This window comes from Perna viridis, chromosome 8, assembly GCF_037379345.1.
Source record: "Perna viridis isolate PV_CMFRI_1.1 ecotype Kerala chromosome 8, ASM3737934v1, whole genome shotgun sequence".
NCBI lineage: Eukaryota > Metazoa > Mollusca > Bivalvia > Mytilida > Mytilidae > Perna > Perna viridis.
The window spans coordinates 11845413-11867143 of NC_142452.1; the positions used below are offsets into that span (position 1 = coordinate 11845413).

The 21731-nt window shown below is 31.7% G+C and overlaps 1 protein-coding gene and 1 long non-coding RNA gene across 2 annotated transcripts; one reads left to right on the top strand and one right to left on the bottom strand.

Moving 5' to 3' along the window:
* Positions 1-734: 734 nt before the first annotated feature.
* LOC148609345 (apoptosis inhibitor 5-like) lies at positions 735-20378 on the bottom strand. Its single transcript, XM_088596514.1, has 13 exons — positions 20219-20378; positions 17139-17300; positions 15244-15409; positions 14485-14636; positions 13884-14024; positions 11904-11969; positions 10902-11096; positions 10259-10437; positions 9318-9411; positions 8172-8291; positions 7652-7686; positions 7085-7200; positions 735-4541 (listed from the first exon to the last, which is right to left on the bottom strand). Exons 1-13 carry the CDS (start codon positions 20285-20287, stop codon positions 4492-4494), a joined length of 1545 nt encoding a protein of 514 aa, XP_088452640.1. The 5' UTR covers positions 20288-20378; the 3' UTR covers positions 735-4491.
* LOC148609346 (uncharacterized) lies at positions 13364-18335 on the top strand. Its single transcript, XR_015924831.1, has 2 exons — positions 13364-13502; positions 18283-18335. It is a non-coding gene; the product is annotated as an uncharacterized LOC148609346 (long non-coding RNA).
* Positions 20379-21731: the final 1353 nt, after the last annotated feature.

The following is a 21731-nucleotide window of genomic DNA, read 5'->3' on the forward strand; positions in this document are numbered from 1 at the left end:
AATTTTCCCGCCAATTTCACTCGGATAAAATCACTGTTCTTCACTTCCTGTTAATAAAAGGTAAAATATTAATGAAAGGATGGATAATTTGACTTATAAGTGTATTAAAATGAAAATATTAAACATACTTTATCCTTCCAGACACATTACCGCAAGAAATAAATTCCCTTACTGTAAATTTATTACTAAACATCTTTCAAGGCCAAAAAGGAGTCCCTGAAATCTTGAGTTGATAGGAAGACTTAAGATAATCTTAATTTTATTTGTATAAACAACATAATATTACTGAGCTGATAAATTGCAAGAAACATATTTACTTGTTATAAAAGAGGTGTTGAATGATATAATTAGAATTACATTTGGACTATATCTTTGTGCAGTGCTCAGAAATAGTAGGGAAGTTCCAGTGATAGACCGGTAACCCCAAAAAATAATTATTTCCTAACTGCATAGCAATTCCCAAATTATGTTACTTTTGAAAGAACAATTTTGAGTCATTTATGTCTCAGTACATCTCCTTACATAGGACATCACTGGTGCTTGGTCTTTACCAGACTGACAAGAGGAGCAAAGTGTATCAAGTGCTTTTTTTAAAGTAGAGCTTTTCATTTAAGTTGATAACTTGTAAATGATAACTTGTAAATGTATCTTACAACCCACACATAAATAGTTCTACGTTTTGACATACCCAGACCACTTGAAAAAAAAATTTCAGACACATAAAAAACAAAATATGTATTGGATAGTTTTATTTTACTGTACATATCTACAGAATGTACAAAACATTCAAATAACATAGTATAATACAGTTAGTCATACTTAGCTGTAAACTCCACAATAAACTTCTGTAATTAACTACTAGGAAGACTTACACTAACAACCTTCCATGAAACAAAACAAGCATAAACATACTGTATATTAGCAATAATCATTTACTACAGTAAAATATATAGTTAACTAATACAGCGAAACCTGTCAGAACTAAACCCTGAATAAAATAAAAGCTGTCTTAAAAAAAAACTAATTTTAAAAAGTCCATTTATATCAGTTTTAAGGTATTTTGAATGAAAGTAAACATTACACCTGTCTAAACTGAACAAATTATAGTTTAAATGGGGTTTGCTTTAGACAGGTCTTACTGTACATAGTTTATAGTATGTGATTTATATGAATACTGGTAATAACATTTGAATGAGAATTTAGAACTATAACTGCTTATACAACTTGATGATGAGAGATGTAGATATTTGGCAAACTCAGAATTCACATACTTATTTTCAAGTACTTAAAAACTGGTAGTTTGTGATTGAAGTCCTTAGAATTATATATTTTAATGAGTTTTACTTTATCTTGTTAATGACAAACCTGCAGCAAACATCTCCCTTATACACTTTAAGCAAAGTCTTGAAATTTTGCACATGTATTTTAATGAATTCCTTGTGACTAACAATATAAAGTTCAGTAAGCACTGTGATAGCTCACATTCATTTTTAGTACAATGTATCTTGTGGCATACTTATTTTTGAACCAAATCAAACCAAAATAGGAAACGTTTTCAGAAATTTTTTAAAATATACCTTTACACAGGGCATTTACACCAGACATTAAAAATATGAGTCAAAAATATGACAGTTACTTTGGTTAATATCACAAGAAGTGTAAACTTAGTTCTAATCATGATGTCATAATGAAAATTAACATTGTGTATAAAACAACTTTAAGGCTTCCAACAACTGTTTATACATGCATTACATCTAATATTTCCAATACTTAAATGTTAAATAAAGTATTAACAAAATATCACTGTGGATTTCCAGGACCATTTGGTAAATAACAGTTTCAAAATCATTTTATTTTAGGAATTTTGACAAAATGGATGTTAACCATTGATACTGAAATTTCACATTTCTAGCTTTTCTGCTTACTGAAAGCATAGAGGCAAATTATACATGTAAACAATACGCATGCTTATTTGTAGTGATTGCCAAATACGCTCTCAGCTATATTTTTGACTACTCTTCTCAACATACACATAGATTATGCATTAATAATGCCTATATCTTTTGGTAATACATAGACGGGTGGCCATTTAACCTTGAACTGGCATCAAACTGTAACAAAAATAATAAAATTTAGCCTGAGTAGCATAAAATATTTAATATAATCAATTTTTTCAAGACATTCAAACACTTTCTACTAGAAAAACTCCCACACATTTTACAATCAAACCATTTTACCCTTCAGTATCCCTCTAATAATAAAAACAAAATTCTACAATTGTAAGTTATGTGAATCATACAATAGCACTTGTTATTTATAACAACTTTTACCTTTAGTTAAGTTTTCACTGGTGAATGTAAAATTCCTGAAATACATCTTTTATTCAGATTCTGTCTTGTATTAAGGAATTTAACTTTGAGTACCAGAAAACTTGTAATTCTTAAAAGAGCAAATAAAATAATGTAGAAAACCTTGCATTAAAACTGATTATAATTTGTTAGAGACACTCTGACTAAACTTCAAGGAGGTTCTGAGCAGATTTAAAAAATACACAAATCAAACATTTTCATATCACTGCACACTGTTGAAAGAAAAACCTTATATTCATGTTTAAAGATGTCATTTCAATTTCACTACTACCAGTATTTATTATTGCTACTAACTTTTCATTTAGCATGTATTTTAAATTTGACATATTCATGGTGATTTATTATCACAAATTTTCTTGCTCCCAAAATTAGGGAAAATGGAAGTATTCAACAGGTGAAGTTAGTTACAGTAAATTGATATATATAGGTATTTGTGACCAAATTCATTTTTCTTGTAGGAAAAAAAAACCAGCCTTTGTTTATGATTCCATTACTAATGTTACACACTATGATGCTGAAACGTATAGAAACAATATGTTTCATCTTTCATTCAGATCTATACTATATTACTGTACTAAATGCACAATAATAAAATGTGTCACTGACTGCAGCTAGATATGCCTGCAGATGTCAAAACCTGAAAAGATGGGACACATATGGACACAAAATTCATGTTTGATACTCCTCTGAATTTTGACAGTGATAAAGTATTTGACACAAAAGATACATGATTAAAAATATAATCCCCCTTATTTATAAATAAAGACCAAATACTCAAAAAAGGAAAATCAGTAATTTATAACAATTGAAAAGGGAGCTTACATCATAAGTAATAAACTATATTCCAAAGTTTCATGAAAACCGGTGCAACCACTACTGAAAACTATGAAATCACTCCATTTTATGAACTCTAAATCACAAAAGTTTAAATCAGAAAAACTACTGAAGTTAATGTTTACTGAATGTTAGGATAAGTATTCAATAAAAAACTAAATTTTACACAGATGTTACACAAAAGTATAAAAAAGACTTACAATTGATCAAAGAAAATGATATTGATACACACACCATAGCCATTAAACAGAATTGTAATTATAATGTACAAAAACCCATAATGTATGGCTATGCTATTCATTAAAAAAAACCAAATATTTTATGAAAATCTTTAAATAAATAAGCTATTACAAATGATCACATCATATAAAACAAATGTCACCAGAGAATGCTGCACCTGTTGTGTTGACACACCCCAAAATAAAGCAAGAAAGGAGTTTTTATTAAAGGTATGCAAATCAAATTTAATTATTTTCTTGCATAAAAGATACTAGAGTTAAGGTAAACCTGCTTAAATAAATTCTTTTCTTTTGCCAAGGAAAAATTTGAAAAAAAAAACATTCAGAAATTAATTGAAGAGAAAAAAGTTTTATAACTTTTTTTATTAAGAAACAAAATTCAAAAAGTAACAACAACCACCACAGCAGAAAATGTCTATTACTTGTTAGGCCATGCAATTCAATAATTTCTTTAAAAGAACAAAAATTGAATGCAACTTTAAACAACGAAATTAACTTTAATGACAACCATTTAGTTCATATTAACTTCTTTTACTGAGCTCAATCCGTTTCAACTGGTTTCTTCATCTTGCACTTTGGGACTGGTTCTCTATCCAGGTCCTTTTTGTGACTTCAGCTCCTCCTTATATTACAATCAATCATTGTTATCCTTAATGCTAGCACATGGCACTTACCTTCCTTAAATGTAACCAATGATAGACTTCTGATTACTTACCTCCAATTTCACCATTCTTCAAATACCAAAGATTTGGCACATTATGACAATTACAATCACTCTACATGTATCATGCCAAAATATCCCACACAAAATTCAGCTATTTTTATGCACCATTCATTCAACTACTCTTCTATACACTATCCATTCAGCTATACAAACCTTATCCATCTCAGTCTTGGTCAAAATGTCTTTTCAGTCAATTAATACATCATATAAATCCATGGTAATTAATGTCTTAATGAAATTCACCTGCTCTATGAAGTTATGAGTATGATATGTACATGTTACTAGCATATGTAAACAATGATTGAAAGATAAAAAGAGTTGGTCTCTAGTAACGCCTTCCTCGAAATCCTCCACGTCCTCTACCACGACCTCTTCCTGAAACATAAAAAAAAAAAAAAAGACTGCATTTTGTATTCTTATTAAGAATTTTTCTAGAGAAAATATTTTTACTGCTATTACCAAACTTATAAAAGGTTCATTTTTGTTAATGAGAATGCTTGAATTAAAATTATGGTCACATGACCAAAAAAAAAAGATTAGCCAAATGTACATGAGAAACTTACTATAAACTCCTATCAACTTTAAATTAATGATAATTTTAGCAAATCCAATTTTATGTGTACACAATGATAACATACAGTTGCATGCCTTGACATGCCAGGCATACCCATACTCAGGAAATTGATGTCCTACGGCAAACCAAAATCACTTTCAACATATGTCCCATCTATATGAAGTACACAATGAATTTATATCAACAAATTAATCAGTAGCTAAGATTTTTAGTGCTGAAAATTATCTCTATCATTCCATATACAGTCGAACCTCGATGTGTCGAACTCGGATTAGTCGAAATATCGGATAACTCGAACTAATTACAAAGTCCCAACAAAACTCCCCTTACTCCAATGAAATTTTACCTCGGATGTCTCGAACTTGGATGAATCGAAACCTCGGATAACTTGAGGTAATCAATCAGTCCCTCAATAGGACTTCGAGGTTAATTAAACCTGATGTCTCAAAGCCAATTAATTAGTCAGAAAACTGATTCTTTTACTACAAACCATGATCAAAGTGTGTTTTAACAACAATTAGCATGGCTCTTAAAATTAATTTGTTGACACTCTTTATGGTTTAATTTGTTTATTTAATCAAATTAAAATTGCGCATGTTTTATTAATAACAAGTCGGAATTCACCCTAACAGTGATATCGGATATTTTGATATTTTGATTTTTAAAAAAAATATAGATGAATTGTAATGGTATCTGACTATTTAATGAAACATCAAACAGACGATATTGTAGAGCACATGGTTTGATGATACTCCAGATTGTGAATCAAACAAAGCAGCATGTTATGAACTCTGACGTTTTTGATATAGAAAAAATAAAAAGGAAATTTCACTAAAACACTCAGTGCCATTCAGTATTTCAAGCATGATATACAACATACAAAAAAATATCTTCTGATATAAAACGCAAAACATTACGAAGTACCGTGTAAAGTGAAGTACATGTGCATGTACAAGAAGCACAACAAATGATGCAAATACAGAAACAATCATGGACCAAACTACTAGTATTTCCGGTTTATCCTCGACCTCGGATTACTCGAACCTCGGTTAACATTTTTGCATGGTACCTTCAACTTAACGAGGTTCGACTGTAGTGAATAAAGAGCTTCGCAAAGCACAGCATGTCGAACTCTGTTCACTTGGGATAAGTGTGGACACAATATCTATTTTTGACACACTTAAGCATAGGGACTTATATTTCATTATAGATATAACAACTGTTTTGGACACAATATAGCATTAAGTTTGAAATTTAATTTAAATACAGTCGAACTTCACTCGCTTGAACTCCGATGGCTCGAACACCCAGGATTTCTCGAATGAAATTTGAAGTCCGAAACTTTTCTCCTATATAATCAACGTAAATAACCTTGGATTTCTTGAACTTTGGTTTCCCAAACACTCGAACCGACTAGTCGGTCCATTCGGTAACAAATCTTCGAGAATAACTCTCACAAACTCAAACTAGGCAGCTATTTTGTCAGCTTGGGTTATAAAGGGTGTGAAAAACTGAAACCCCATCATTACTCAGTGTCATTTTAGTTAATTACAGGTAATATTTAAGTCATCACTAATTAGATAGTTTTAATCTAACAGAGTACTGATTGAAGTTCAAGAATGTTCCGAAGTCAGCATGGTAAAAGCATAAAAGAAAATTTAATGTAAACAAATTATTGACCAAGGAACTTGAACTCTGAAAGTTTTTTAAAAGCAAACACAGCATTTTTTATGTGAACAAATCAACATAACCTTCTGAAAGCAAATGAAAAATATCCAAAAACTAACCAAACTTCGTAAGAAGTAAGCAATTTCTAACAATAAAGTCCAACTCAGACTGGCAACGAAGAATATTGGGGAATCTATGAATTTCAATTTCTCGAACTCCTGATAACTCAAACACATTCCAATGGTCCCTTGGAGTTCGATCTACCAAGGTTTGACTGTATTAAAATCTGACCAAAAATAAAAAAGTAGATACTTTGGGGTATGGCCACTTAAAACTCCAAAACCCTATAAGATACCTGAAACCAGATTGAAAAAGCAGGCAGGGATTTCTATTCAAAATCAAACCAAAAACTAAACAAAGTTGATTATTTTCGGTGTGGCCCCTCATAATTCACTGAAGCATAAGACAGTAGACCAATTGGCAGTAATGAAGTAAAAGTGCTAAATTTGTAGATACAAAATAATCTACATTGCCTAAAGAGATCCAAATAATAAGTAAGCCTATTACAAATCCAGTGAAAACATTATTATATATTCAATCTGTATTCAACCCTCGAAACTAACATTTTTCTGCATTTATTTTGTGTTTTTGTCCAATCTAGAGAACAGTTACATACCAGGTTGGAATGAACCAGCTCTTTCGCTGAACTTGCCACTTGGTGGGGAATATAATGTCCTTGATTGTTTTTTTCCACTCATACCATTGGCCTCTGTGGATGAAGTTCTCTTCTGCCTGAAACACAAGACAACATTCTTCACAAAATCCAAATAAAATCTGTCTAACAATTAAACAGATTGAACTAACCAAACATTTTGGTTATATAAAAATCGGAAATGTTCTTTGTTACAAACTGATCCATGAAGTTATCACATCATACCTATTTAGTGAAAAAATGTCTGGAATTTTGATATAAATTGTTAGATTGAAAGCAAATCTGAACGATATATTTCAGTGAATTGGTAACACTTCAGCAAAAATATCCTACTCACTAAATGAAAAATTTGTGTATCCCAACAAAACCTGATATAAAAGTACCCAAATTGAATGTCAGAACTCAACAAAAATACACTGTAAAAAGTTTCATAAATTTGAAAACATGTATCGTAGATATTAAAACAAATCATTTAAACAAACCTTTATTAAAAGTTTGATTAAAGACCACAAATAAATCATTCAAACCTACCCAATTTCAGCTGCTTTAGGCTCTGGTGTTTTCTTCTGTAATACAAAAAAATACAGTCATGCATAATTATATTTAATAAACCCATCAATGTTCCAATTTACTGTACTAAATTAAGGCATGTGAACTTAACTATCACTTAAGAGAAAAAAAAATATAACTAGAAAACTTTTTAGCATTAGTACTTTGTCTTATGACAATCCAAGAATTTCACATCATAATGCAAATGCCACTGTCAGTCACTCTTAATCAATACATCTAGCTCTGAATTGCTCATAAACTTAACCCCCTGTGAATTTTTCATTCCATTCCAATCAGTTATGTAGGAGGATAAGAGATGGGAACATATCTGCATAGCAAAAGGAAGGAGGGAAGTACAGATTCAGACTTAAAATAAAAATCTGTTCATACAAACTATTTGACACAATATTCCTTGCAAACTTCCCGATTTTTAATCAGGGGTACATTTACTGATAAGTTTCTTTGTACTGATATCCTAACTTGTCAATAAAATCATACTTACTACCAAAGGTTTCCAAGAGGGAATTATGGCAGTTTTGTACGATGGTGGACTGTGGAACAAGTCTTTTATCAATGAGTTTATGTTGGATGTTATCTTTAAAGCAACAACTTTAATTTTATTCTGAAAAAAAAATAGAAAAATCATTCATTATCTTAGCTTTTCATGGAAATTCTAAATAAAGGCCACAATTTACTATTTCTCTCTTAGTTAAAGGTTAAAGGTAACATTTTCCCCATGAGTTAATACTTGAGAATCTCATCAATGTTTGGCATGATATTTTAATCTCTCTAATAAAAACAAATAATATTTTTCAATGTTCATTTATTGTAATTTCTTGCAGTAACAGACTGGAGTAATTCAGAAGATTTATGTGACAGTTTTGCTTATGCAAATTAACTTATACATACACTACGTGTGTGTGTTCCTTAAGTTCCTCAATATTTGTTCTAAGCACTGTTAATTATTTTGGCCTTGGTCCACTGATATTTTAAACTGATTTTATTGACATTAGAAAATGTATTTGTTTATCAAATTTTTATTATTATATAAAGACACATTCACATTTTAAATGTACATTGTAAGTAATACATTGAGCTATAAATTATTCCACCCAAAAAATAAGCATTAAATGATGACAAAACAAAAAAAAATTGGTCAAAGACAGAAATAGAAAAATTTCGTTAAACAGGAAGCAGATGTTTGACAAGCCTGAAATTGGATCCCACAATACAGGACCAGTGCCTGATGCTGGGCACCAAATATCAAGAGGCTGTGATTAGTATGTGCTGAGAGAAGTGTTACAAAAATAATTTCCCTGCCCACCCAACCAACATTCAACATACTATAACCTGATCTTCACAATGTGAAATTAAGCTAATTTTCACAATATTAAATTTGGGTAAAAACTATGAGCAAAGCTCACTAAAGGATACCCCTGCTCACATCACAGCAAAGCTCACTAAAGGATACCCCCTGCTCCCATCACAGCAAAGCTCACTAAAGGATACCCCTGCTCCCATCACAGCAAAGCTTACTAAAGGATACCCCTGCTCCCTATCCTGCTACCATTTGGTTAAAATATTTAAGTCCTCATACATAAATAAATCTATAACAGGGGTATAAAAAAACAATCTTAAAATGACCTACCTCATCTGTTTTTAAAGCATCACCTTGTTTCCCTTGTAAAGCCTGTCGTAGCTGTTTAATATAAATCTGTACACCTCTAGCAAAATATTGTAATCTGTAATGAGAAGAATATGTAGGGGAAGAGTGATAGTGACATACTACTTGTACGGATACTCTGAAACATGGATGGCTCCATATCCTTCTGTCAGAGGCCATGTATTTCAGATGTGATGTGCAGGACCAGGTGTCAAAAGAGTAAGCCAGCAGTAGCACTAAGCATGTTGTAAAAGGGGACTTAATAGCAATCACAACCCTGGCTGAGGGCCAGGGCACTCTGCCTACAGAGCAACTGGGTTGCATGGCCCAGCTGGTGGAATCTTGTACCTCTGGCACACTACATGCTGTGGTTGTCAAGCCATAATATGGATAATCTGACTGCAAACCATAGTGGTGCACTATGTTAGGAAATATGCCACATTCCTTGCATGTTAAAGAACCTTGCTGTGGTATTGGACAGAGTAAAAGCCACAGCTTCTCTACAGGAGGCTAAATTGCCTGACCTTGCCCACCTCTCCTATTTTCCAGTGGCAATCAAATTCGTTGACCCTATTATCCTTGTGTCCCCTCCAATTTTTTAAAAATTTCATCATTTCATGTTCATCACCCAGATATAGCTGAAATATTGCTACTTTGGCATTAAACACCAATCAATCAGAAATGACTGTTTGAAAATGTGTTTGAACTTAACACAGATGCACAGTGTGTGTCATAGGAAGTTTCTCGTTAACAAATAAACCAACATTTTACCTACTAGGCATCACTGAAAATGTAGACTTTAGTATAGGCAAGTTCTTTATTAGAGAGGTACATAACTCAGTCGATCATTTTTTTGTACTCAAACACTTCAACACAGAATTTATAGATATTGTGCAATAGAATGCAATATGGTAAAAAAATATTACCTAATTTTAAAATCTTTAAGTCGATCAGCATTCACTTCATCAGCCAAGAATCCTGGCAACTTCCTCCCTAACTGATGAAAAGCTAACATAAGACATTCTACTGTAGAAAACTGGAATTTCGGTTCTTCATTACTACTAAGGTTATCATTTTCCTCTGCTGGTGGTAAGGGCATGTAACTCTGTAAGTATTGAAAGGTAAAGAACAAGTAAATAGCACATAATTGTGAAATATTTAGGATTCGCAGATAAAAATTCAATGTATAATCATTTAATGAAGACATCATATGATAAATACTGAATATTCCTCCCTTTCATTTAGCTTTTTGTTTTTTTTCAACAACTACGAAGTAGTTCATATATTTGGGGGGGGGGGAGGAACTTGCTCCTCTCATACTTAGGTGCCCATACAGAATAGTTTTAATATCTTTAACTTATATTTAATGTAATATATGTTTTTGTGAGTTAATATATCTTCAAATGCATTGTTCTAGTAAGACAAGTTGACTATTATAACTTTTTAATTATGTGATACTGTTGTATATTTAGAGATGTAACAGACAAATGGCGCCATTCAGAAAAGAATATGTGGGATAACAACTTCTCACGGTTTGCCTTATATAATTGTATAATATATATTACTTACGATTAAGCAGTTATATAAATTCTCTAATCTTTCCTGTGTTTTATCAAGATCTCCAGCAAACTCTGAGATTTCGGCGAACAACTTTAACATTTCTAATTGACCATCTACTCCCTCTTCAGGACTAGCTACCTTCTTGATCACTGGTAAAACATTATCACATAAATACCCAACAAATGCCTTGGAGTGGACGTTTTTCTGTAAAAGATTTAAATGGAAAATAAACAGGTCATTAACATCACAAAACAGAACTTCCTTATGTGAACAGTAAGTAGTGTGCATGTAAGATCTTGGATGTTCTTGTAAATGTCATTCCCTAAATAAACCCCCAAAAAAACACCACAGTTCCAGTTTTTAAGCAAGAGGATTCAAAACAATTTAACTGAAACATCCTATAAATATCACACAATCAACACATATTTGACCCCTTTTGACCTTTTTCACAGAACGGCCAGTGACCCAGCTTACACTAGCAGCAAGTAACAACACATATACATTCCATAACATTTAGTTCACTACAACTACAGAAAAATCAACAATGCCCACAACAATGAAAATTTTATCACATAATACAACCATAATTTTTGAATCCCATTTTAAAGCAAAAGAAAATCATGCAAGTTTGGCAAGATGTTTGGTAGAGTACATGAAGTGTCTAAAAATGATGTTAACACAAAGGGGATACATGAGAATTAGAGAACAATATTTAAGAGTATGATTTCAAATTATCTCCCTTGATGAGAATAAATCTTTAATGAGCATGGGACTTTTAGATCTAATGAAGTCACCGTAGCATACATTTTGTATCATTACTTCATTGGATCATCAATTTTGTGTAAATGAACATAAGAAGAACTATGTATTGTAGTCAAATGAAGTTCCATGACATTTTACCCCATAATCCTTGTTTGAAGAATTTAATTCAACATATACAAAAATCCTTAAATTTCACAACTAAATCACTGAGCAGTTGTACAGTATGATGAAGTTTATTTTTATACTCACAGAAAAAAGTGGTGCTGCTTGTTTTATACAGTGCATAAGTCTGTCAACACAATCTGCCTCTCCTGCCTGTGTAATGAGAAAACTAAACATTAACATTACACAAAAACTGGTGTTTAATATGTTATAAAGATCATAATGTCTTATGGAGATATCTTTAATAATGTGGTACAATTTTTTAAAAAATCCAATCACTTATGGTCCAGTTATTGTCTGGACTTGTAGAAAATGCTTGTAGATGGACCCTTTTGGCCCCCCATTCCTAAATGGTTGAAGCCTTAACACCCAATATCAATTGCAGTCTGTTATGTGTGGCACAGATCATTCTGGAGAAACATCATATACAACAACAGCCCCATTACATTATAATTTAATATGTAATAAACGTTCCGATTGGTTGGTTTTCCTTGAGCAAACCAAGTTATTTTGTACAACATGCTTTGGTACCGTGACCTTTTAACCTCAGTCAGTCAGCATGTCGCAAATCAAATAATCCAAAACAAAATAAGATTTAGATAACAAATTTTTAATTGAGCTTTAGAAATAAAATCAATTAGAATGTTTATATATTTTAACAGGTTATACAAAATAATATGGTTTGGGCCTGTTTACAGTTTTTAAATTGGTTTACAAAAAGTGTAAACTATCGCAAACCATTTTATTTTGTACAACCTATTAAAAATATCAAACTTTCTTTAAATATGATTGAAATTATTTTAATAAGAAAACCCCATATATGGCACAATTAAGAATAGTAAATTACCAAGGCACAACAGTGTAACTGGAATTGATTTTCTTATGCATGACGTTTTTTAAATATAGGGTTATATTATGGTCATAAATCCAGGTGTACATTAAGACAGTTCTTGCCTGTACCCTGAGCTGTACACTTCAAATTTACATAATATAAAATACCATTATTTTGATATACAAGTTTATTTTTTAACAGGTCTGAAAGGTGAAGGGGTACTAAATCACATCGGGATAGAAATTAGTTTGGTTTTTATTCTAGACAACAGGGTTAGACACCCTAGAATCCTTCTAGTCCTGAACAGAAATTTTAAGCCAGATAAATGTTTGACCGGTGTATTGTCTTTTTTCTTTTGCAGGAGGCATATTTGCAGTATAATGACTCTTTTTCTTTACTTTGATATCTTTGATACCCAAAATATGTTTATCATTTTTCAAACTAGTGCGGTACAAACACTTGAGTTTCATAGTGCATTGACAAAAGGACACAGGTTTCCAGAAATATCATCTGTTTTTTTTTCCTGACTGGCCTCGAAACATTTATTTTGTTTACATTTTCATGCAGTCACATGTACATAAAATTATGACATGTATGCTGGTATTTTGAGAATACATTTAGCTGCACACAAAAAAAAATATGCAGTACTAGAGCTATTCCATACGTTTGTCAGGTTTCTTTTTTCTGCAGTTGAAGTATTAACTGAGATCAGACCATATTTCAAGGGGAGATGATTGATGAGAAACTTTTCTCTAAAAAATGTCATGGAAATTTTGGTTTTCTCAATGGGTATAACCTACTTCACCGGAAGTGTTAATAGCAGCACTTTTTTATGTCAAACACACCACTTGAAGGTAAGTTTTGTCTATCATTTCAATAAATGCAGTAAAATTATATATTGAATACATGCATAAAGAGACAGATATTATAGGAAAGCTAACTACTAACTTGAGTGATTTTATATCTTAAGCACTATGCTGTATGTAAGTGAATATTTACATTCCAAAAGTGCTTTGTGTTTGCACTTTTGCAAAACACAAAAATAATTGTGCCAGTAAAACGTACCAGGAAAACATGCCACCATTGGATAATGTCAGTACATTAAATGTTACTTAATTTATAAAATGCTAATTTCTAAAGTCATTTCATTTTCATAAGAATAATATTTATTTTTTAAAGCTTGAAGAAAAGTATGTAAGCTATCACTCTGTAAATACTTCACATGTAATACATACTTCAAATACTTGATCTAAATCAGCCTGTTCAGTAACTATCTCTACAAGCTGTTGTCTCCCCTGTACAGTGGACATTGATGTCTGTGACCTTAATACATCCATTATCAAAATAAATTCTTCCTTTGTTACATCTTGTAACACCTATAAAATACAACACAGTGAATCATACACTCTGGTTTTTATCTATTGCAAGCTGAATTCCTTCAGGAATTGGTTTTACAATCTTCTCAGCACATACAAGAAGACACTTAGGGATGCTTATATAATTTGTTCCACGTGAACTGCAGATTTGTGTTTCATTATTGGTTCATACCCAGGTTAGTTTTTGATGACATATCAGATGAAGTGAAATAAATTGGTGATTGAAAAAAAATCATGTTAATGCTGGGAAGGGCAACAAAATGGAGTCTGAAAAAAAGGTTTTAATTATGCCTTGCATGGACAAGAATAACAATTGTATGTATCTTTATATGGCTAATGGTGTGTAACGTCAAAACAAGAAATACATGTAACTGAAGTCATTTGTAGAAATATACATTTTGTTTGAGTTTGCTGTAAAATTAATTTTAATTGGCCTAAATGTTGACCTTTACCAACAAACCTGTTTACATTGAGATACTAAGTACTCTTCTGCTTCCTTATCTATTACTTCATCCCCTAGTCCTTTTACTTTGGTTCCCAGAAATTTGATGGCCCGCTCTCGTACAAGTTCATCTTCTGACAAAATCTGTTTAAACATACCTTGAAATGTTCCTGAAGAAACAGAAATATATAAAGCATAAATAAAAATAAACATATTTCCAATATTTCTTAGAGCTTCACAAGAAAAAGTCTATGTTCCTTAATCTCTGGCTAACGGCTACAAAACAGCCTCTTCATTAAATTTATTTTTCAGTGAAATACAAAAATTAGTTTAATACACATTATATAAAAATACAATGTACCAACCCGTTCCTGCTCTTTCAACCTTTTTTGGAAAGTCAAACTTCAAAAGTAAACAAGTTAGTTATTTCACTATATTTTATACTCAACTGATAAATCAAAGAAGCGTTTGTTTTATTACAATATTGATGTCTATTTGCAAGGGTTCAGATAAGTGGTAGCTGTTGTCCTGGACCATCTATTTTTGAACTAGGACCTTTGACATTTTATTAAACTGGTTGCCAGACCTTCAACCAAATTAATGGGCACTTAATTTTGGACTTTTGATTAGAAATTTAAAAAATGTCCTGGACCTTCCACTCTCGAAAGTGAAATTTATCAGAACCCCTGTTTCAGATCTTAATCAGTCACTGACACATAGCCTACACAAGTGGAAATATCCTGTATTAAATTACAAGATTTTCTGTGTACAATTTACCTTTACAACTAATTCCCATCAAGTTGATTAGAGAAGACTGTATTAAACTGAGTTCTGATGTATCATCACAACCTAACAGTTGTGTCAATGCTTCGGCTATCTTTGGAACATTATCTGCAGAACTTTTACATAACGTTGGCAAATCCTTTATTGCTTGCTTCCTGATCTGTAAAGTATAACATATACTGTGGTTTCTTTTAATTTCGTGGGTATAATTTTCGTGATTTGAGAAAGACATTTTGTTGGATCCTTTAATTAGTGGTTTTTGGGTATAATTTTTTTTTAATGATTTGTCAGCATTTTGGTAAAATTATTATCAAGTTGAAGCTTTTATTAAGAAAACAAAAAAAAAAAACCCAAAAGAATTGTAAGTTTAGCAGATAAGTGTTTCACAACACTGACTATTGCGACAGATGTAATTATAACTATGAATGGAAGTTACATAAATGATACATTTGTAAATATTGTTGGGAATTTTCCTTTCCTTTATTACGCATAAGTTCTTACAATCTAGTAAATCAAAATTCATTTGATTCAAAAATTTAGTTTTTTTGTTATGTTACGTCTTTGTTGAATGGAGATGGTAAAACACTGAGTTAACTGAACGTGACTTTTACACCATGAAAAATAAAGATAAAATTTTCCAAAACAGACACTTTTTTTTCATAAATTTGAATTTCCCCCTATTTCACTCAAGGTTGAAATTATTGCACTACAGTTCCTGTTTATCAATAATAAAATATTAATGAAATGGTGAAAATTTGACTAATATTTGTAAGCATTTAAAATGGAACATTAAATGTTTCTTGACGCATGCTGCAAATGCTCAACTACCTAAATGTTAATTCATTACTTAACATCATTCAAGGCTAAAAAATAAGTCCATCAAACCAACATTCAATTTGAAAACTTGTGCAGCAATGACAAAATATTATTTAGATTAAATATTTGCCAGAAACATACAGTATTGACTGTCTTTAAAAGAGATATTTAAAGATAGTGTTCAGAAAAAAGTAGGGAAGTTTCTTCAAATGAACCAATGACATACAAGTACATACATTGTATGTACAGTATTAAGATCACGAAGGATCAAAATCAAAAAGTGCCTCCCTATTTCTCCTCATACATTTATTTCAAGAACAGCCCTAAGGTAAACTAAATTTGGTAATTACTTTTAATGTTCAGTGTTAAAAAATCATATGTAACCTAAAAATAAAGGACCCTAAAAATTGAGAGGTTTTTTATGGATACACAGTAGTAACACAAGTATTTAATCTTCATGAACTATTGGAAAAGAGTACCGTCCTTTATCAGTTTTTTAAAGGTTATGGTACATGTAGTATAAAGATAACAAGATAATAAAGCAATAAAAATTGCATAAAAAAACTTTGCCAGTAATATTTCATAATTAATGATGATGATGTCATTACTAGTGTCATTGTTTACATGTCAGTCACTTAGGGCAGACCTGTTTATGCTTCTTGAAGACAAGGTCAAAGCATATTTTTAGTCATATTTATGAAAATGATTTGTAAAATCTTCAACTTAGTGTCATTTTAACATGAGTATTATGGAGAGATTAACAATTTATAGTGTAATTTGGGAAAAATTTGTAGAAACTATATTGAAACTGTAGGGGTAAACAGATCTGTTATGGTCATATTAACTATAAATATCCCTTATTTACCTAAATGTTTCCACATGTTAAAAGACAATCAGTTCAAAATGTTTTATACAAGAATTCAGCTGGGATTACTAGACATGGTTCGAGCAAAGGTTGCAATTTCTCTTGGTTTTGAGCCTGATCTGTGGACCAGTTTTTTGGCAAATTTTTTCACTGCCACATTTTTGTCCAGATAGCAATGTTAGGTATGAATTAAACAGTTATCACCTACCATAACATCATCATCCTCACAAAGATCAAATAGAGCATTAATAGCCTGGTTGGCAAGAGATGGGAAGTATTTAAAAAATCTAGCAATAAATTGTGATGCAAGTCTTTTTTCCCCTGGTCCACCTTTCACAGCATTGATAAAACTTGTGTATTCCTCTTCATGCTAAAATAAGACAGATATAAATCAATACATGTAGCAAATAAACTGATTTAATTGACACATGCTATAATCTTATAGATAAAAGACATGGACCTAAAAAATGTTTAAACACATAGTTCACACACACATATATTGCTTCATTTTAGTTACAAACAAGCTTTTGTCTTATAGCAAAAAGGAGAAATCAAAAATCATTTAGTTAATAAAGCCATCCCTGTTTGTTCAAGTTTAAATAATGAAGTCATCCAGTGATCCCTGTTTATTCAAATAGTTTAATAACAAAACAGGAGAATTACATTAAGGAACCTAGTTGCCATTCTCATTATCATATATCTTTTTTGAATTTATCATGTTTTCAAATGTATATAAAATAATCATTCTAATTAAAGAAAAAAGTATTATGTTCATTCTTAAACATTATTATCATTTCAGCTAATGATTATGATGTACATTGTACGTTGCATACAGAATGTATAGCAGGTGTTTACATATACATGCTTTTGAGTTATGTGCAAAATGGTTTATTTTTAGTAACAGAGGCCATGTCTTTTTTTGCCAGATAAAAAATCCTCACATACAGTGTATTAAAGATGTTCTACATAACATCCATGATAAGTTTTGTTACAATCCATCTGGTAGTTACAGAGGAAAAGATTTTCCAAGTTGTAAATGTAAAATTCGTGAAAAAATTTATTTCAGGAGCCACGACTCATTCATTCATCAACGGATCTTTCTGAAAATTTTGTCATTGGTCCATCCCATAATATTGAACAATTTTACCCTTGTCGTATTTTAGCTAAACCCAACTGTTATTGAGTTATTCAGGGATTTAGCCAGGATTTTCAACCCATTAGTCACTTTTGCGTAAGACTAAATCTCAATACTGTTTTTTTCTTTTCGCTTCTCAAATTTATCAGCATGCATGTATATACATATACTTATAACAACTATATTATAAATAATAACATGTTTATTTCTATTTCAGCACTGGTATATAAAGAACAGATAATTCATATTAATAAAAAATATATAACAACATACAGTTTCTACATTAGCAACTATTCATGAATAAAAAATGCAAAAAAATACTTTGTTACTGCGTCATACATTGGGATAATTAGCCTCAACCAGGTGATCAAGCAAGGTGTAATCAATAGGTGATGCAATCAAAATATTGGTCATGACTGTTTACTGTAAAACCCTAATTGGCTTGGGAAAGGTAATAAAGTTGTCAATTATGGGGTCATGGGAACATCAGAGGCTTTTTTACCGATATTTTTTTGGATGGGAGCGACGTATCAAGTGACAAAAATTCCAAAGGAACATTCATGCAAAGTTTGGTTACATTCTGTCAAATAGTGTCAAAGGAGAAGATGTTCGAAACAGTTAACAATGACAGACAACGGGAACATAGTGATGGCAAAAGCTCACAAGGCCTTTCAGCCATGTGAGCTTAAAAGGAACAGATAAGGTGAAATGCAACAAATGCACCATCGTACAAACGTATAACTTCTATAAAAATAGTAAATTGCAGAGTCCGCGAAAACTTGTTTTGCCCTGTCAGTCCCACAGATATTCAGCCAGTCCTACTCATTTTCGTAAATTTACCGTAAGCGAATTAAAATTCTTTTATGACTTTATGGTATGCCAAGTTGCTTTTCATTTTGATATATATTGACTTGGTTGTGGAGCTTTTTTCTCAATCTGTTTTCAGAAATGGCTATTAATTCAGGTTTCATTATTACCCATTTTGCATGTGATTAGTTAAGTAACTTAAGTTTGCATCAATATAATTATCTGAATATCAATAATTTTATTTTATCATAATCATTTTTCAACAGCATATTTTTCAATCAATGAAAAGTTTTCTGCTTCAGTCTGCTCAAAGTCAAACTCATAACCACTGTCCATTTCCCCATTTGCTGCTAAATCATTGCTCTTGATTTTCTTCTGCTTTTGTGATCTAACGAGGTACGTTTTGCAGCCATTTCCCTATGATAATCATCATCTTTTATAGGCTTTGTATTATTAGTCTGAACATATGACAGTTGCTTGTCCATATGTTAGGAACGGCACTGGTAAAGTGTTGAATAGGCCACATATAGTATTTAGCACGATGTCAACAATCTGGTACCTGATGTTAAACCAGAAATGGAATTACGCAAACCAGTCAACATCTAATAACCAAACAAATAATCAAAGCAACACAGAACTATGACAGCCATTTTATACCGGCGGTCCTCAGACCGTCGCTCGTGATAAAAACATTGAACAACCCTGTTTTTTACCAGTCAGGACTGACGAATTTCGCATACTCTGAAATTGTTACAGAGAACACCTATGGGTCTTCAATAAGTGTTAACACACCTTCAAATAAACTCTGAAAGGCCCAGGCAATAAAAGTAATTAAATCTATGGTAATAGAATGATAACACTCCATCAAAATTAACTAATAGGTCAAATAAGGTCGCAACGAAACCTAAATGATGAACATTGACAATAGGGCGCAAGACAAAATAACTTGAAGCCAATGACTGAATCAGTGTAGACACAATGACTCAGTAGTAGTCAGTACATATCTTTTGAACCTGTAATAAATAAGGAACCTCTAGCTTTTGTTTCTTTTGTGTTGAAATACACACATATGTATATGTGTAACATTATTCCCCACTACACAGCACTAGCACTACAAATGAACATTCAGTTACAATTTGAAATGTAAATCATAGGAACCAGGAAAGTAACAATGAGAAATGAATTGCTTAACACAGAAACAAAACTACAAAGCTGACAGGAACCACATGAGACTGAAATCTATACAATAAATGCTTTAAATAAATTTAAAACAAGGGTAAAATATCACAACAGGCGAGAAGAGAAATCAATACTCCAATTTCACCCCGAATGAAAAGGTCTTATACCTCTCCTGCTTTGTCTTTTGCATCAGCTAACACACCGAAGTCCTTGTACATTTGTTCCACTGTCACCATCTTGCAAAATATGACAATATTCACTTAGCAGAGAACTTCAATAGCGCGTGGGTAACCACCGGAAGTCATCAATAACTTCCGTTATGTATAGAGCTAGAGTAAAGTGATCATTTAATTTTGCGTAAAAAATTGTCAAATTTCTAAAGCAAATGAGGTCCAGAAAACGCTAGAAACAGCTTGAAATCATACACTATTTAGGGAATATTTTTGGTAGAGAAGTAAAAAAATTGGTAGATACGATAGATGGTGTCATATCCTTGCTTGCCTACCGTACTCGTCGCAACTTCGGCCGAGTCCGTAGCCTCCTCATACGGACTGATGTAGAGTAGCGGAGTCACCCGAGGTTTGTTGATTGTTGCCCACCGGTCGAACGAGGTATAAATAAATATTTTTAATAAAGTTTTACTAGAATAAACTTGTAAATTATACATAAAATGTTTGGTTAAAAATGTAATTATGTCGTTACCTGTATATTCCCTATAAAATCTTAAAAACTTAATTCACTATTTTCTATTTGCTCATTTTAGCATTAAATCTTCATAGTCGTCTGCTATAAACATGGAGATTATGAAAGTGTTTATGCATAGAACTGTAATTAAAGAGTTTGATTTATGCAACAATTTTGCCAAATTTTGATTAAATTATGACAATAAAAGCGCAATATTCAGAAAATTGAGTAAAATTAGATATTCCGAAAATTTTTAATATATGTACTTTCTTATTTAATTATATTTTGTTCAAATGTATCATGCCCACCCAAACAATTATACCATAATCGAGGCAGTCACACGACATGCAGAATATACCACCAATCAGTACACAGCAGAAGGAGTTGCCATCCAAAACAGGCGTACGTACAGAAAGATAGATACTAGATTTCAAAGGCTTTTAAAATACTTCTTTGTCCAAGAACCGGACAAAACGTGTATAAGGTGTGGCACATGATGAAAAAAGGTAGATGTTTTATTGCAGGAGAGGAACATTTGATTCTTTGGTGGGGGTTGGGAATTTTTTAAAAATTAAAAATATTCTGGCACTGAAGCTCCTAGGAAATACATATTTTTACTGATCTCATTGTCAAAAATCCATTTGTATGTTTTTTTATTCTTCGAAGCTGTTCTTACAAGAAGACGAAGTAAGCTGAGATATGTATGTATCATCATATAACCAAATGTCCCAGCTTTACAAGAAAATTGCGGTAACACTTTGAGCTTTAGAGTAAAATAAAAAAAAATGTATCCCTACCCCACCGAAAAATCGATTAAATTGGCATATTTTCCCATGACAAAACCCCTAGAGTATTTATGCTTCAGTAAAAATTGGTTTATTTTTGGCATTTTCTATTTATTATTATCACAATTAATACTTCTGGTTTTTTGTTTTTGTTTTTTTTTATGATTTTGTTTTGCGATTTTCGTAGTCAGAATTCATCAAAAAATGCAAT

What these genes read in the sequence shown, in the direction of transcription:
- LOC148609345 (XM_088596514.1), bottom strand. Translation starts at nt 20,287, where the DNA reads ATGGTGACAGTGGAACAAATGTACAAGGACTTCGGTGTGTTAGCTGAT. An exon ending in CTTAAAGATTTTAAAATTAG is followed by an intron (nt 9,412 to 10,258) that starts GTAATATTTTTT and finishes TTCTCATTACAG; the next exon opens with ATTACAATATTTTGCTAGAG. An exon ending in CCTCTTGGAAACCTTTGGTA is followed by an intron (nt 7,687 to 8,171) that starts GTAAGTATGATT and finishes TTTGTATTACAG; the next exon opens with AAGAAAACACCAGAGCCTAA.